General features: G+C 44.6%; 2 protein-coding genes across 2 annotated transcripts; both read right to left on the reverse strand.

Moving 5' to 3' along the window:
• Nucleotides 1–4,780: 4,780 nt before the first annotated feature.
• On the reverse strand, nt 4,781–8,303 carry LOC308172497 (kelch-like protein 10; the record flags this gene model as incomplete). The annotated part of the gene is made up of 5 exons (XM_080547397.1): nt 4,781–5,152; nt 5,240–5,389; nt 5,510–6,127; nt 7,342–7,831; nt 8,158–8,303. The coding sequence occupies 5 exons, from the start codon at nt 8,301–8,303 to the stop codon at nt 4,781–4,783; spliced, it is 1,776 nt and encodes a 591-aa protein (XP_080403523.1).
• A 3,098-nt stretch (nt 8,304–11,401) lies between these two features.
• Nucleotides 11,402–14,953, reverse strand: LOC308172498 (kelch-like protein 10; the record flags this gene model as incomplete). The annotated part of the gene is made up of 5 exons (XM_080547398.1): nt 11,402–11,773; nt 11,861–12,010; nt 12,131–12,748; nt 13,992–14,481; nt 14,808–14,953. The coding sequence occupies 5 exons, from the start codon at nt 14,951–14,953 to the stop codon at nt 11,402–11,404; spliced, it is 1,776 nt and encodes a 591-aa protein (XP_080403524.1).
• Nucleotides 14,954–16,471: the final 1,518 nt, after the last annotated feature.

The raw sequence follows: 16,471 nt of genomic DNA on the forward strand, positions 1-16,471 counted from the left end.
GCGGAGGCGGCCTCATTATATCTACGAAGGACACTGCTCCCCAGACCTGGAATACTTGACTGTTAAATGCCGACCCACATACCTCCCGAGGGAATTCAACGCGGTGTACATAACATCTGTTTACATCGCACCTAGCGCGGTTGGTAGCTTAGCATTGGCGTGGCTACATGACGTCATCAGTGGTGGACAGAGCGCAGACCCACAGGCAGTACATATAATTGCCGGGGACTTTAATCATGCTGACCTGAAGGTAGTACTACCCAAGTTCTATCAGCATGTTAAATGTGCAACAAGAGGAGAAAAAGCACTGGACAAGGTATACACCAACATCAAGCTTGCTTACAAGGCTAGACCGCTAGCTCATCTAGGCATGTCTGACCACGTGTCAATCCTCCTGATCCCAGCCTACACTCCCATGAGGAAAAGTGCTCCCATCACCACTAAGACTGTCAGAACCTGGCCAGCAGGGTCTGCTCCACTGCAGATCTGCCTGAATGACACCTCATGGCAGGAATATGAGCATGAGGACCTGGAACAGTTCACGTCGTCGGTTCTGAACCACATAGTGAACTGCATTGAACTCAGCCACCGTGGACAAACGTGTCTGGGTCTACCCCAACACGAAGCCATGGATGACTGTGAAGGTCCAAAAACTGCTCAAGGAGAGGGACAACGCCTTCTCAGCGAAGGACACACTGCTGTACAGCACCACCAGGGCTAACCTAAAGCGTGGCATCCGGGAGGCCAAGGCAGACCACAGAGAGAAGATTGAGGAATGCTTCCTGAGCAACGACTCCAGGCGGGTGTGGCAGGGGGTTCAGCACATGACAAACTTCAGAGCCAACAGGCTCACAGCCGCGGAGGACGACCCCCTGCTGGCGGAAAAGCTGAACTCCTTCTACGCCCGGTTCGACGAGGGGCGAACGGAGGTAACCACAACACAAACACCACTCTCTCCAGCTCTCAGCAGCCTCACCCTCACAGAGCATGAAGTGAGACACGTGCTGAAGGCGGTGGACCCCAGAAAAGCCTCAGGGCCGGATGGCGTCCTGGGACGGGTGCTGAGGGACTGCGCCGACCAGCTGGCCGGGGTTTTCACCAACATCTTCAACCAGTCCGGCAGGCGGTTCAGGACCATGTTCGCAAGGACAAATAGACTGAAGCTCAGCTTCTACCCCAGGGCCATTCAGGCCCTGAACACAGCAAAGACCTAGGTTCTAGGCCCTGGACAATCTAGACAATTTGATGGCAGCTACTAGATTGTAATCAAGTGCAATACTGAAACACAACTGTGAACATTTCAAACCTGCAAACTGCGACACTTTAAATGAATGTGCAATAACACTATGTGCAATATGACAACCCTCGGGTACATACGGTTCAGAGATAGGAAATGTTAGAATAGGTATAGCATAGCATAGAGTACAGCACAGTGTTTTATTTGTATAGTATAGTATAGTGGATAGTGTACATAGCCTTTATTTATGTAAACCAGCTCTTTTCCCTTCTTGTTTATAGTTTTTTTCCTAGTACCAGGGGAGCCCCCCCTCCCAAATTTCGTTGTATGGTACCTGTACTATATCAATGACAATAAAGACCATTCATTCATTCATTCATAAATTCGCCGCTCCCGGCGAAAAGCCTTCTGGGAGGCAGTATGCATACTGTGTAATGGTCGGCTGGTTTTCACATACTTATTATGAATTTAGTAGGCAGTATGCAGTATATACTCATTGAGTATGCTAGTATGCAGTATGCTAGTGTAACAGGTTAATATGGTCTGCATATGAATCTCACCAAAACACCCCTTGTTTCTTTGGTTTGTTTGAATCTCCTACCTGTGTGCTCTGTAGTTTGGTGTGTGTTGAACGCGCCTACTTTGGCTACGTCACGTCGTTAGGTGCGCACGCGTCACAGATCTATAGATCGTCTTAAGAGGTGAGCTGCGTCGTGATAACCTCCGCCTATAAAAGTTGTATTTCGTGTCTTGAATGTAATCCAGTTGTTGCTAGTCGTTGTGTAACATACCCCACTCGTCTTGTGTAAATTCTGTTTGGATCTGAAATCGCTAACCCACGGTTTTGTATCAGTTGAAGAAAGTGGGCTAATAGCCTAGGTGCACAAGATGGCGTCGTTTGACTTCCGGCGTACGACTACTGGCATAATAACTTCCGGTCTGGTTTGTTGTTACAGAAAAAGATGGCTTTTTACACTCGCTGTTTACAGGATCTCCCAAAAATCACGGTCGATGACGTACATCGAATCGTTAGCGCTTCCTCGGTAGCCCATTCTAGCAAAAAAGAAAAGGGATTCAAGATGTATATTTCGAGCTACCTCCACAACTATGAGGGTGAGTAACGGCATCATTAGTTAGAATACTAGCTAGCTAGCACTAACGTTAGCTTTTTAGCTGGCTGTGTTGCAACTACCTTGCTACTTTGTACTAGCCAGCTACATTCAAAACACAATATCAGTAATGTTACATTCTTGATTAACATTAACGTTATTATCTGTCTCTTTTTCAGTATCAAACAAAGATACAAGTACAGGAGAGGTCAGCGTCAGGGCGAGCTTCTATAGGTCCATGAGGAAGCATGAGAAACCGCACAATTTGAGAGTAGGGGGATGCACAGTTATCTAGCTTTTACAGCTAGCTCTAGTTCTCAATCATGTTCTGGGGAGTCAATGTTGCCAGAGTTTGGATGTTAGGCAAAACACCAGTCAGTGATTTGAAATGAATGTTAGGTGCAGCATGTTTAGCTTGGCATCCCCAGAAAATGGTTAGAGAATTTCTGTTCTATTTCAGATGTTCCACTCACCTAACTGTATCTGTTGCTATTCACAATATTCATACTTCCTTTAACCCTTGTGTGGTGTTCACTTTTTGGACCCTTTCGTAGTGTTCGGGTCAAGTTGACCCGGGACATCATTGGGGTTTTAAAAGCACTTGTCTTGACACGGTGCTCCTAGTCCCAAGGGTGACCCATACAAGGGGGTATACTCAGGGCGCAAGAAAGCCCCAAAATAGCCCATAATATTAAAGGGCGCCTCCTGTGGGCACAAACAGGTACTGTACCCAATAATGCACAATAGGTACTGTGTACACATTCAAAAGTGCATATCTTTTGTTCTAGTGGATCTAGGGGGCTGCCCTTTGGAGAGGCTGGAGCAGAGGATGCTTAGTAACAACCCACAAAGTGTCAGACCCCTGGGAATAGGTGGGGCCGAACGACAGCATGATGAGTAGAAGCGTTTTTACGCACATGATGCCCCTAACTTTGAAAATGCAAAATCCACTATAATAAAGACCTGGGTGTCATAAATCATACTTATTTAGGAAAAATGTAAATGAAACAATGTTTTCATTGCTGTTTATTATTTTGAATTTATATTCTCAATTGAATTTCACATTTATCTAATTATAATCAAAGCTGTAAAGAAAATACAGGTGATGAAGAAGAATAGAAATGAAAGAACCAAACTAAGATTGTTTTTGCCAATAGCTATGAAATACATCTCTCAAAAATGTCTGCAAATGCTGAATCACAAAACACGAACGGAATGTACACTGTTTTCACTGTCACTGTCGAAATACAGTATTATGTCTGAAAAATCCCAAATGATTCTGAAATACCACTGGCTACAATTGTGTGTGCATGGGTATGCCTGTCTACACAACACATGAAGCACAGAATGTGACAGTGTGTGTACCTCAAATGTACTTTTTGCAGTTGCAGCATACGTTCTGTACAGTGCAAGAAAATGTAAAAATGTTTACAATGTTGCACTTCAAAGGGTAAAAAGTGCGAGAGCAGACGGCTTCTTGCCACGGGAAAGCTAGAGCAGAGGTGTGTGAGTGAGTGAGTGAGTGTCAGTGTGAGTGTGTGTATGTTTCTGTGTGTCTCTGTGCATCCGGGCCTAAATGACCCGAAGATCTTATGAAGGACATAAATGTGTTGGGGTATTGTAGGATGTTTTTTTCACTTTTACATGTTTTTCATAGAAAATAAGCCAAGGCCATGGAGTTTCATATTGATCAAATGTATTCTTGTACCATTTCTCACAAAGTAAAAATGTAAAACGGGTCCGGTTGACCCGAACACCACACAAGGGTTAAGCAATAAAACAATAAAGGGTGTGCTATTATTGTTGATATCGGAAATGCTGTGATGCTGGCACATCCCGTCGACCATCACAGCTGTTATTACAATATCCACGAGTTTACACCGACAGCTCAAATCCTATGTTTTTTTTTCATGATTCAAGATTGTTCTGGTTCATGCCTTATAATGCCTCATGCATAGAACTATCAGCCTCGTTAGGAACGCAGGCCGGTTTGAAACATTCTGTGAAAATCACTGTCGTTTTGGAACACATGGTCAAATAAATATGATTTTGCATGGCCAAGTTTTATGCTAGCCACTGACCTTATTAAGTGTGCTTGCAGTAGCAAGCAGCACTTATTGTTCTTGTACATATGTTTATTTACATGTAGACGTCAGAGATACACGTATTGATGGACATGTGCTTGCCCAGCAAAGTTAAGACATGATTGCAAACTAGCATTCAATTAAAGCCTCCCTTATACATTCAGTGTAGAAAAATAATTGTACCACCCGGCCTGATAGAAGCAATAAGAAAGACAGAAATGTTATGCATATGTGATTTCCATGGGCACTTGAAGGATTTATTTGGGTAGTTTCTGTCTCTGCCCAGATGGACTGCAGTGTGCAGGACTGGGTCATGTAGGGATGGGGGGTGATGGTGGGTAGATATGATGTCAGACAGTAAGGATGCTGCTATTGGAGGTGGACAGTTTCAGCTCCTCCCGGGGGTTCTGCAGGGTATCTCGCGGGGCAGCATACTCGAGCACATTGGGTAGTCCGGGCACCACACAGCAGCTAACGGCACTGCGGGAGATCCCCATGTCATGGGCGTCATACCACTCATCTGTCTTCTCATCGTAGAACTCCACATTAAAGGTGGTGGTGAAGCCATTGAAGCCGCCCACCACAAACAGAAGATCATCCACCACCTCGATGCCAAAGTTGCTCCGTGGGTTGAACATGGTGGGAACTGCGCGCCAGGTGTTGGTCTGGGGATTGTAGCACTCTGCGTTTCGCAGACGGTTGGCTCCATCAAAGCCGCCCACCTAAGAGAGGATAGGAGAAATGTGGGTCAATAACAGAATATCAGAACTTGAGAATAGATTTATTGTGTATTTTTATGTAGGTCTCACCGCATAGACCTGCTCCCCATAGGCGATGACCCCCACCCCACTGCGTCGGCTTCTCATGGGGACGATCAGAGTCCATTGGTTGGTCTCAGGGTTGAAGCACTCTGCTGTTAACAGGCACTCATTCCCATTGAAACCACCACATATGTATACCTAGAGTTAAGGCAACTCGTAAATTCATCCATCCTGGCTTTTTAATAGATTCAATGTACAATAATTACCAAGTTGTGTTCCAGGTACAGTTAGTCTTACCTATTCCTCTGTTCCACTTACCTTTCCAAAAAGTGTGGTGGCACTGGCATCACTTCTCTGCTCATGCATGGGTGAGATGAGTGTCCACTGGTTGGTCTCAGGCTCATAGCGCTCAACAGTGTTGAGTCGCACATAGCCATCAAAGCCGCCCATGGCGTAGATGCAGCCACCCAGCACAGCCACACTGACGTAGCAGCGCCGTGAGTGCATGGGTGCCACTTGGTGCCAAGTGTGTGTGACTGGGTTGAACTTGCGCACACTGTTGAAGTAGTCAACGCTGTCAAAGCCTCCCACGCAGTACACAAAACCATTGAGGTAGGCAGCACCATGGTAGGCCCGTGCGCTCTCCTCCTCTCGAGTCACATTGACCCAACGGTCAGCCCGTGCATCATATGCCTCAATGCCATTGGTGGGGCTGCCACCACTCCAACCACCGATGGCCAGTAAGATGGCATAGGGCAGGCGAGGGCGGGTCAGAGGGTTGCCAAAGTCAGAGCTGGAGGGCCCATTCATGTCCAAGTCATACAATGCCTTCAGTGTGTTGTTGAGGATGGACTTGCAGTCATCATTGTCTCTCACCAGTGGATTATTCTTCACATTGCTCCAGAAGTAGTTTGCTGTCATCAAGGCAATGCGTACCTAAGCAAACAGACACAGACAGATATGAAGTAGTCTGCTGTCATCAAGGCCATGCGTACCTAAGCAAACAGACACAGACAGATATGAAGTAGTTTGCTGTCATCAAGGCCATGCGTACCTAAGCAAACAGACACAGACAGATATGAAGTAGTTTGCTGTCATCAAGGCCATGCGTACCTAAGCAAACAGACACAGACAGATATGAAGTAGTCTGCTGTCATCAAGGCCATGCGTACCTAAGCAAACAGACACAGACAGATATGAAGTAGTCTGCTGTCATCAAGGCCATGCGTACCTAAGCAAACAGACACAGACAGATATGAAGTAGTTTGCTGTCATCAAGGCCATGCGTACCTAAGCAAACAGACACAGACAGATATGAAGTAGTCTGCTGTCATCAAGGCCATGCGTACCTAAGCAAACAGACACAGACAGATATGAAGTAGTTTGCTGTCATCAAGGCCATGCGTACCTAAGCAAACAGACACAGACAGATATGAAGTAGTCTGCTGTCATCAAGGCCATGCGTACCTAAGCAAACAGACACAGACAGACATGAAGTAGTTTGCTGTCATCAAGGCCATGCGTACCTAAGCAAACAGACACAGACAGATATGAAGTAGTCTGCAGTCATCAAGGCCATGCGTACCTGAGCAAACAGACACAGACAGATATGAAGTAGTTTGCAGTCATCAAGGCCATGCGTACCTAAGCAAACAGACACAGACAGATATGAAGTAGTCTGCAGTCATCAAGGCCATGCGTACCTAAGCAAACAGACACAGACAGATATAGACCTAAGCAAACAGACACAGACAGATATAGACCTAAGCAAACAGACACAGACAGATATAGACCTAAGCAAACAGACACAGACAGATGTAGACCTAAGCAAACAGACACAGACAGATATAGACCTAAGCAAACAGACACAGACAGATATAGACCTAAGCAAACAGACACAGACAGATATAGACCTAAGCAAACAGACACAGACAGATATAGACCTAAGCAAACAGACACAGACAGATATAGACCTAAGCAAACAGACACAGACAGATATAGACCTAAGCAAACAGACACAGACAGATATAGACCTAAGCAAACAGACACAGACAGATATAGACACAGAATGCAGTCGGAAGCCGATACACCTTTATGAAATGCATCAAACATGTACGTAGGTCTAACTGTGTTGTCCAACTCTCAGTCACCTTAGGCAACAGCGCAGAGATTTGGGGTTTGCGGTCTTGAGGAGAATGGCCAATCCAGCGCAGGATGGCCTCAAACACTACATCTTCCTGCTTCACGTTCAGGTCGTCCTTCTCAATGATGTCACAAAACTGCCACAGCGAGAGTTCCAGGAACTCCTCGGAGCTACGCACCATCTCCTCAAAGTGATGCAGGATGAAGAGAGAGGACCTGCGCCTCAGCTCAGGGCAGGAGTAGAAGTCTGCAAACGTACATATGCCAATGCAGTTCTCCGGGCACAGCTGGGCCCCTAGGAAGTCAGAGCAGGCTTGCACAATGCCCATGACATTGAACTGGTCTGCAGCCACCAGAAGCTGCTCCACATTCTCGTCAGTGACAGGCACAGAGCGTGTGTAGGCATACTCAATAATGAGACGCATCATGTCTGGTGACACACCAGGAATGTTGTACACCCGCTTTTCTAAGTTGCTCCAGCCACTTGTGAAGAGAGCTCTGTGGGTCCAGGTTTAGAGAGGAGGGATATGATGGTCAGGAATCATCCATATACTGTACCAAATGTTCTCAATACTCTTTTCAATACAGCACAGCAATATATTAAACACCCTCTGCAAGTATATCACAATATAAAGAGGGGTACTCACACAAATATTATGAATCAATAGTTGTATCTTTTATAGAATGTATCATTGCTGCCACAAAGAACAATGTGTAAGCTCTTATAGGATCTGACTATTTTCTTCTGATTATCCTTTGGATCCATGCCAAGTGAATCCCTGCCATCCATCATGGCCACATCCCCACAAAGTTAAGACACTCACCGGAAATATGAACTGCAGCCGCAAAGGATAATCTTGTGTGCGTTGAAGTCGATGTCATTGACTTGAATCACCACATCACATAATTTTCCTTCCAGTCGTAGCTCATTAAATATTGTACAGGCCATGGAACTCATTTTTCTCTCCATGTTGCATCTCTGAAATGTAGAGGTGGACCCCTCTTCCAGTTCATCCATTCTTGTGTTGAATATCTTTAATATCCACGTGGTAACCATGTGGTAACATTATGTTCTAGAATTGTGCATTATTACATCACAGTGAGTGACACAAAATTAGAATGTCTCAGATACCATTTTCATAATAAGCTGACACCATCACAAAAAATAATTAATGTTCTTCTTCTTCATCATCTCGTTTTTGAGGGTGCCCTGTATAAAATGACAGCATCATTTAAACAATATTGACTTTTGTTTTATATATTTTGCCATTATAACAACAACAAAATCGCATAAAGAATTAATTGTGTATCTGTTCTATCAGATGACAAAATAGGTAGGAACCTTTATTACTGCTTTTGTGTTACAGGGAAGATAATATTCACACACATACATGTCCGTCCTCAACTTAAGCAAGTATTTAGGTTGTCTGGTATTTATATCTTTAGTTGCTCTCCTAGTTGCTAGCCAAATAGATAGTTTGATCGTTTAACGTTTATTGAATTAAACCTCTCCTCTATCAAATTATGGTAGGTGTATTTTCCTTGTTGTACATATATTTAAGTGTGCTTGCAGTAGCAAGCAGCACTTATTGGTCTTGTACATATATTTTATTATTATAGCTAAATTTGCCCCGGTTTCTCGTCCCACAGTTTTGGCACTAGGTAGACATGAAAGGTGTTGGTGGGGTCTACAGTACGTATAGAGAGGAGGTAGAGAGGAGAGAGTGTGAAAGGCACACAGGAAGAGGAGAGAATAACATGGAAGAAAATAGATAGTAGAGCAAGACCAAGTTAATGAGTGGGGTAGGTTGTGTGTGAAGAACAAGGGAAGAGGGATGTAGTGTCACGTTGAAGAGATACCCTCCTGAATGTACTCGACTCAAGTACAGTGCAGTCAAGTCTCTGCCTTATCTGCAGGCAGACAGAATGCACGCATGCATGTGCACACACACACACACACACACACACACACACACGCACGCACGCACGTAGACACAGACACACACAAATGTGGAGTTGATAAGTTTGGAGTGTCGGTCTTCTCTCCCACTCCAATTCCGCTCACATCACAAGCTCAGGGCATGATGATGGATGGATGATGATCCAACCAAAACATTTTGTAAATATTTCTTGTGTGGTGTTCACTTTTTGGACCCTTTCGTAGTGTTCGGGTCAAGTTGACCCGGGACATCATTGGGGTTTTAAAAGCACTTGTCTTGACACGGTGCTCCTAGTCCCAAGGGTGACCCATACAAGGGGGTATACTCAGGGTGCAAGAAAGCCCCAAAATAGCCCATAATATTAAAGGGCGCCTCCTGTGGGCACAAACAGGTACTGTACCCAATAATGCACAATAGGTACTGTGTACACATTCAAAAGTGCATATCTTTTGTTCTAGTGGATCTAGGGGGCTGCCCTTTGGAGAGGCTGGAGCAGAGGATGCTTAGTAACAACCCACAAAGTGTCAGACCCCTGGGAATAGGTGGGGCCGAACGACAGCATGATGAGTAGAAGCGTTTTTACGCACATGATGCCCCTAACTTTGAAAATGCAAAATCCACTATAATAAAGACCTGGGTGTCATAAATCATACTTATTTAGGAAAAATGTAAATGAAACAATGTTTTCATTGCTGTTTATTATTTTGAATTTATATTCTCAATTGAATTTCACATTTATCTAATTATAATCAAAGCTGTAAAGAAAATACAGGTGATGAAGAAGAATAGAAATGAAAGAACCAAACTAAGATTGTTTTTGCCAATAGCTATGAAATACATCTCTCAAAAATGTCTGCAAATGCTGAATCACAAAACACGAACGGAATGTACACTGTTTTCACTGTCACTGTCGAAATACAGTATTATGTCTGAAAAATCCCAAATGATTCTGAAATACCACTGGCTACAATTGTGTGTGCATGGGTATGCCTGTCTACACAACACATGAAGCACAGAATGTGACAGTGTGTGTACCTCAAATGTACTTTTTGCAGTTGCAGCATACGTTCTGTACAGTGCAAGAAAATGTAAAAATGTTTACAATGTTGCACTTCAAAGGGTAAAAAGTGCGAGAGCAGACGGCTTCTTGCCACGGGAAAGCTAGAGCAGAGGTGTGTGAGTGAGTGAGTGAGTGTCAGTGTGAGTGTGTGTATGTTTCTGTGTGTCTCTGTGCATTCGGGCCTAAATGACCCGAAGATCTTATGAAGGACATAAATGTGTTGGGGTATTGTAGGATGTTTTTTTCACTTTTACATGTTTTTCATAGAAAATAAGCCAAGGCCATGGAGTTTCATATTGATCAAATGTATTCTTGTACCATTTCTCACAAAGTAAAAATGTAAAACGGGTCCGGTTGACCCGAACACCACACAAGGGTTAAGCAATAAAACAATAAAGGGTGTGCTATTATTGTTGATATCGGAAATGCTGTGATGCTGGCACATCCCGTCGACCATCACAGCTGTTATTACAATATCCACGAGTTTACACCGACAGCTCAAATCCTATGTTTTTTTTTCATGATTCAAGATTGTTCTGGTTCATGCCTTATAATGCCTCATGCATAGAACTATCAGCCTCGTTAGGAACGCAGGCCGGTTTGAAACATTCTGTGAAAATCACTGTCGTGAAGGATGCAGCTTCGTCGATCGTTTTGGAACACATGGTCAAATAAATATGATTTTGCATGGCCAAGTTTTATGCTAGCCACTGACCTTATTAAGTGTGCTTGCAGTAGCAAGCAGCACTTATTGTTCTTGTACATATGTTTATTTACATGTAGACGTCAGAGATACACGTATTGATGGACATGTGCTTGCCCAGCAAAGTTAAGACATGATTGCAAACTAGCATTCAATTAAAGCCTCCCTTATACATTCAGTGTAGAAAAATAATTGTACCACCCGGCCTGATAGAAGCAATAAGAAAGACAGAAATGTTATGCATATGTGATTTCCATGGGCACTTGAAGGATTTATTTGGGTAGTTTCTGTCTCTGCCCAGATGGACTGCAGTGTGCAGGACTGGGTCATGTAGGGATGGGGGGTGATGGTGGGTAGATATGATGTCAGACAGTAAGGATGCTGCTATTGGAGGTGGACAGTTTCAGCTCCTCCCGGGGGTTCTGCAGGGTATCTCGCGGGGCAGCATACTCGAGCACATTGGGTAGTCCGGGCACCACACAGCAGCTAACGGCACTGCGGGAGATCCCCATGTCATGGGCGTCATACCACTCATCTGTCTTCTCATCGTAGAACTCCACATTAAAGGTGGTGGTGAAGCCATTGAAGCCGCCCACCACAAACAGAAGATCATCCACCACCTCGATGCCAAAGTTGCTCCGTGGGTTGAACATGGTGGGAACTGCGCGCCAGGTGTTGGTCTGGGGATTGTAGCACTCTGCGTTTCGCAGACGGTTGGCTCCATCAAAGCCGCCCACCTAAGAGAGGATAGGAGAAATGTGGGTCAATAACAGAATATCAGAACTTGAGAATAGATTTATTGTGTATTTTTATGTAGGTCTCACCGCATAGACCTGCTCCCCATAGGCGATGACCCCCACCCCACTGCGTCGGCTTCTCATGGGGACGATCAGAGTCCATTGGTTGGTCTCAGGGTTGAAGCACTCTGCTGTTAACAGGCACTCATTCCCATTGAAACCACCACATATGTATACCTAGAGTTAAGGCAACTCGTAAATTCATCCATCCTGGCTTTTTAATAGATTCAATGTACAATAATTACCAAGTTGTGTTCCAGGTACAGTTAGTCTTACCTATTCCTCTGTTCCACTTACCTTTCCAAAAAGTGTGGTGGCACTGGCATCACTTCTCTGCTCATGCATGGGTGAGATGAGTGTCCACTGGTTGGTCTCAGGCTCATAGCGCTCAACAGTGTTGAGTCGCACATAGCCATCAAAGCCGCCCATGGCGTAGATGCAGCCACCCAGCACAGCCACACTGACGTAGCAGCGCCGTGAGTGCATGGGTGCCACTTGGTGCCAAGTGTGTGTGACTGGGTTGAACTTGCGCACACTGTTGAAGTAGTCAACGCTGTCAAAGCCTCCCACGCAGTACACAAAACCATTGAGGTAGGCAGCACCATGGTAGGCCCGTGCGCTCTCCTCCTCTCGAGTCACATTGACCCAACGGTCAGCCCGTGCATCATATGCCTCAATGCCATTGGTGGGGCTGCCACCACTCCAACCACCGATGGCCAGTAAGATGGCATAGGGCAGGCGAGGGCGGGTCAGAGGGTTGCCAAAGTCAGAGCTGGAGGGCCCATTCATGTCCAAGTCATACAATGCCTTCAGTGTGTTGTTGAGGATGGACTTGCAGTCATCATTGTCTCTCACCAGTGGATTATTCTTCACATTGCTCCAGAAGTAGTTTGCTGTCATCAAGGCAATGCGTACCTAAGCAAACAGACACAGACAGATATGAAGTAGTCTGCTGTCATCAAGGCCATGCGTACCTAAGCAAACAGACACAGACAGATATGAAGTAGTTTGCTGTCATCAAGGCCATGCGTACCTAAGCAAACAGACACAGACAGATATGAAGTAGTCTGCTGTCATCAAGGCCATGCGTACCTAAGCAAACAGACACAGACAGATATGAAGTAGTTTGCTGTCATCAAGGCCATGCGTACCTAAGCAAACAGACACAGACAGATATGAAGTAGTCTGCTGTCATCAAGGCCATGCGTACCTAAGCAAACAGACACAGACAGATATGAAGTAGTCTGCTGTCATCAAGGCCATGCGTACCTAAGCAAACAGACACAGACAGATATGAAGTAGTTTGCTGTCATCAAGGCCATGCGTACCTAAGCAAACAGACACAGACAGATATGAAGTAGTCTGCTGTCATCAAGGCCATGCGTACCTAAGCAAACAGACACAGACAGATATGAAGTAGTTTGCTGTCATCAAGGCCATGCGTACCTAAGCAAACAGACACAGACAGATATGAAGTAGTCTGCTGTCATCAAGGCCATGCGTACCTAAGCAAACAGACACAGACAGACATGAAGTAGTTTGCTGTCATCAAGGCCATGCGTACCTAAGCAAACAGACACAGACAGATATGAAGTAGTCTGCAGTCATCAAGGCCATGCGTACCTGAGCAAACAGACACAGACAGATATGAAGTAGTTTGCAGTCATCAAGGCCATGCGTACCTAAGCAAACAGACACAGACAGATATGAAGTAGTCTGCAGTCATCAAGGCCATGCGTACCTAAGCAAACAGACACAGACAGATATAGACCTAAGCAAACAGACACAGACAGATATAGACCTAAGCAAACAGACACAGACAGATATAGACCTAAGCAAACAGACACAGACAGATGTAGACCTAAGCAAACAGACACAGACAGATATAGACCTAAGCAAACAGACACAGACAGATATAGACCTAAGCAAACAGACACAGACAGATATAGACCTAAGCAAACAGACACAGACAGATATAGACCTAAGCAAACAGACACAGACAGATATAGACCTAAGCAAACAGACACAGACAGATATAGACCTAAGCAAACAGACACAGACAGATATAGACACAGAATGCAGTCGGAAGCCGATACACCTTTATGAAATGCATCAAACATGTACGTAGGTCTAACTGTGTTGTCCAACTCTCAGTCACCTTAGGCAACAGCGCAGAGATTTGGGGTTTGCGGTCTTGAGGAGAATGGCCAATCCAGCGCAGGATGGCCTCAAACACTACATCTTCCTGCTTCACGTTCAGGTCGTCCTTCTCAATGATGTCACAAAACTGCCACAGCGAGAGTTCCAGGAACTCCTCGGAGCTACGCACCATCTCCTCAAAGTGATGCAGGATGAAGAGAGAGGACCTGCGCCTCAGCTCAGGGCAGGAGTAGAAGTCTGCAAACGTACATATGCCAATGCAGTTCTCCGGGCACAGCTGGGCCCCTAGGAAGTCAGAGCAGGCTTGCACAATGCCCATGACATTGAACTGGTCTGCAGCCACCAGAAGCTGCTCCACATTCTCGTCAGTGACAGGCACAGAGCGTGTGTAGGCATACTCAATAATGAGACGCATCATGTCTGGTGACACACCAGGAATGTTGTACACCCGCTTTTCTAAGTTGCTCCAGCCACTTGTGAAGAGAGCTCTGTGGGTCCAGGTTTAGAGAGGAGGGATATGATGGTCAGGAATCATCCATATACTGTACCAAATGTTCTCAATACTCTTTTCAATACAGCACAGCAATATATTAAACACCCTCTGCAAGTATATCACAATATAAAGAGGGGTACTCACACAAATATTATGAATCAATAGTTGTATCTTTTATAGAATGTATCATTGCTGCCACAAAGAACAATGTGTAAGCTCTTATAGGATCTGACTATTTTCTTCTGATTATCCTTTGGATCCATGCCAAGTGAATCCCTGCCATCCATCATGGCCACATCCCCACAAAGTTAAGACACTCACCGGAAATATGAACTGCAGCCGCAAAGGATAATCTTGTGTGCGTTGAAGTCGATGTCATTGACTTGAATCACCACATCACATAATTTTCCTTCCAGTCGTAGCTCATTAAATATTGTACAGGCCATGGAACTCATTTTTCTCTCCATGTTGCATCTCTGAAATGTAGAGGTGGACCCCTCTTCCAGTTCATCCATTCTTGTGTTGAATATCTTTAATATCCACGTGGTAACCATGTGGTAACATTATGTTCTAGAATTGTGCATTATTACATCACAGTGAGTGACACAAAATTAGAATGTCTCAGATACCATTTTCATAATAAGCTGACACCATCACAAAAAATAATTAATGTTCTTCTTCTTCATCATCTCGTTTTTGAGGGTGCCCTGTATGAAATGACAGCATCATTTAAACAATATTGACTTTTGTTTTATATATTTTGCCATTATAACAACAACAAAATCGCATAAAGAATTAATTGTGTATCTGTTCTATCAGATGACAAAATAGGTAGGAACCTTTATTACTGCTTTTGTGTTACAGGGAAGATAATATTCACACACATACATGTCCGTCCTCAACTTAAGCAAGTATTTAGGTTGTCTGGTATTTATATCTTTAGTTGCTCTCCTAGTTGCTAGCCAAATAGATAGTTTGATCGTTTAACGTTTATTGAATTAAACCTCTCCTCTATCAAATTATGGTAGGTGTATTTTCCTTGTTGTACATATATTTAAGTGTGCTTGCAGTAGCAAGCAGCACTTATTGGTCTTGTACATATATTTTATTATTATAGCTAAATTTGCCCCGGTTTCTCGTCCCACAGTTTTGGCACTAGGTAGACATGAAAGGTGTTGGTGGGGTCTACAGTACGTATAGAGAGGAGGTAGAGAGGAGAGAGTGTGAAAGGCACACAGGAAGAGGAGAGAATAACATGGAAGAAAATAGATAGTAGAGCAAGACCAAGTTAATGAGTGGGGTAGGTTGTGTGTGAAGAACAAGGGAAGAGGGATGTAGTGTCACGTTGAAGAGATACCCTCCTGAATGTACTCGACTCAAGTACAGTGCAGTCAAGTCTCTGCCTTATCTGCAGGCAGACAGAATGCACGCATGCATGTGCACACACACACACACACACACACACACACACACACACGCACGCACGCACGTAGACACAGACACACACAAATGTGGAGTTGATAAGTTTGGAGTGTCGGTCTTCTCTCCCACTCCAATTCCGCTCACATCACAAGCTCAGGGCATGATGATGGATGGATGATGATCCAACCAAAACATTTTGTAAATATTTCTTGTGTGGTGTTCACTTTTTGGACCCTTTCGTAGTGTTCGGGTCAAGTTGACCCGGGACATCATTGGGGTTTTAAAAGCACTTGTCTTGACACGGTGCTCCTAGTCCCAAGGGTGACCCATACAAGGGGGTATACTCAGGGTGCAAGAAAGCCCCAAAATAGCCCATAATATTAAAGGGCGCCTCCTGTGGGCACAAACAGGTACTGTACCCAATAATGCACAATAGGTACTGTGTACACATTCAAAAGTGCATATCTTTTGTTCTAGTGGATCTAGGGGGCTGCCCTTTGGAGAGGCTGGAGCAGAGGATGCTTAGTAACAACCCACAAAGTGTCAGACCCCTGGGAATAGGT

The sequence above is a fragment of the Nansenia antarctica genome (assembly GCF_963989245.1).
Source record: "Nansenia antarctica genome assembly, chromosome: 17".
NCBI classification, from domain to species: Eukaryota; Metazoa; Chordata; class Actinopteri; order Argentiniformes; family Microstomatidae; genus Nansenia; species Nansenia antarctica.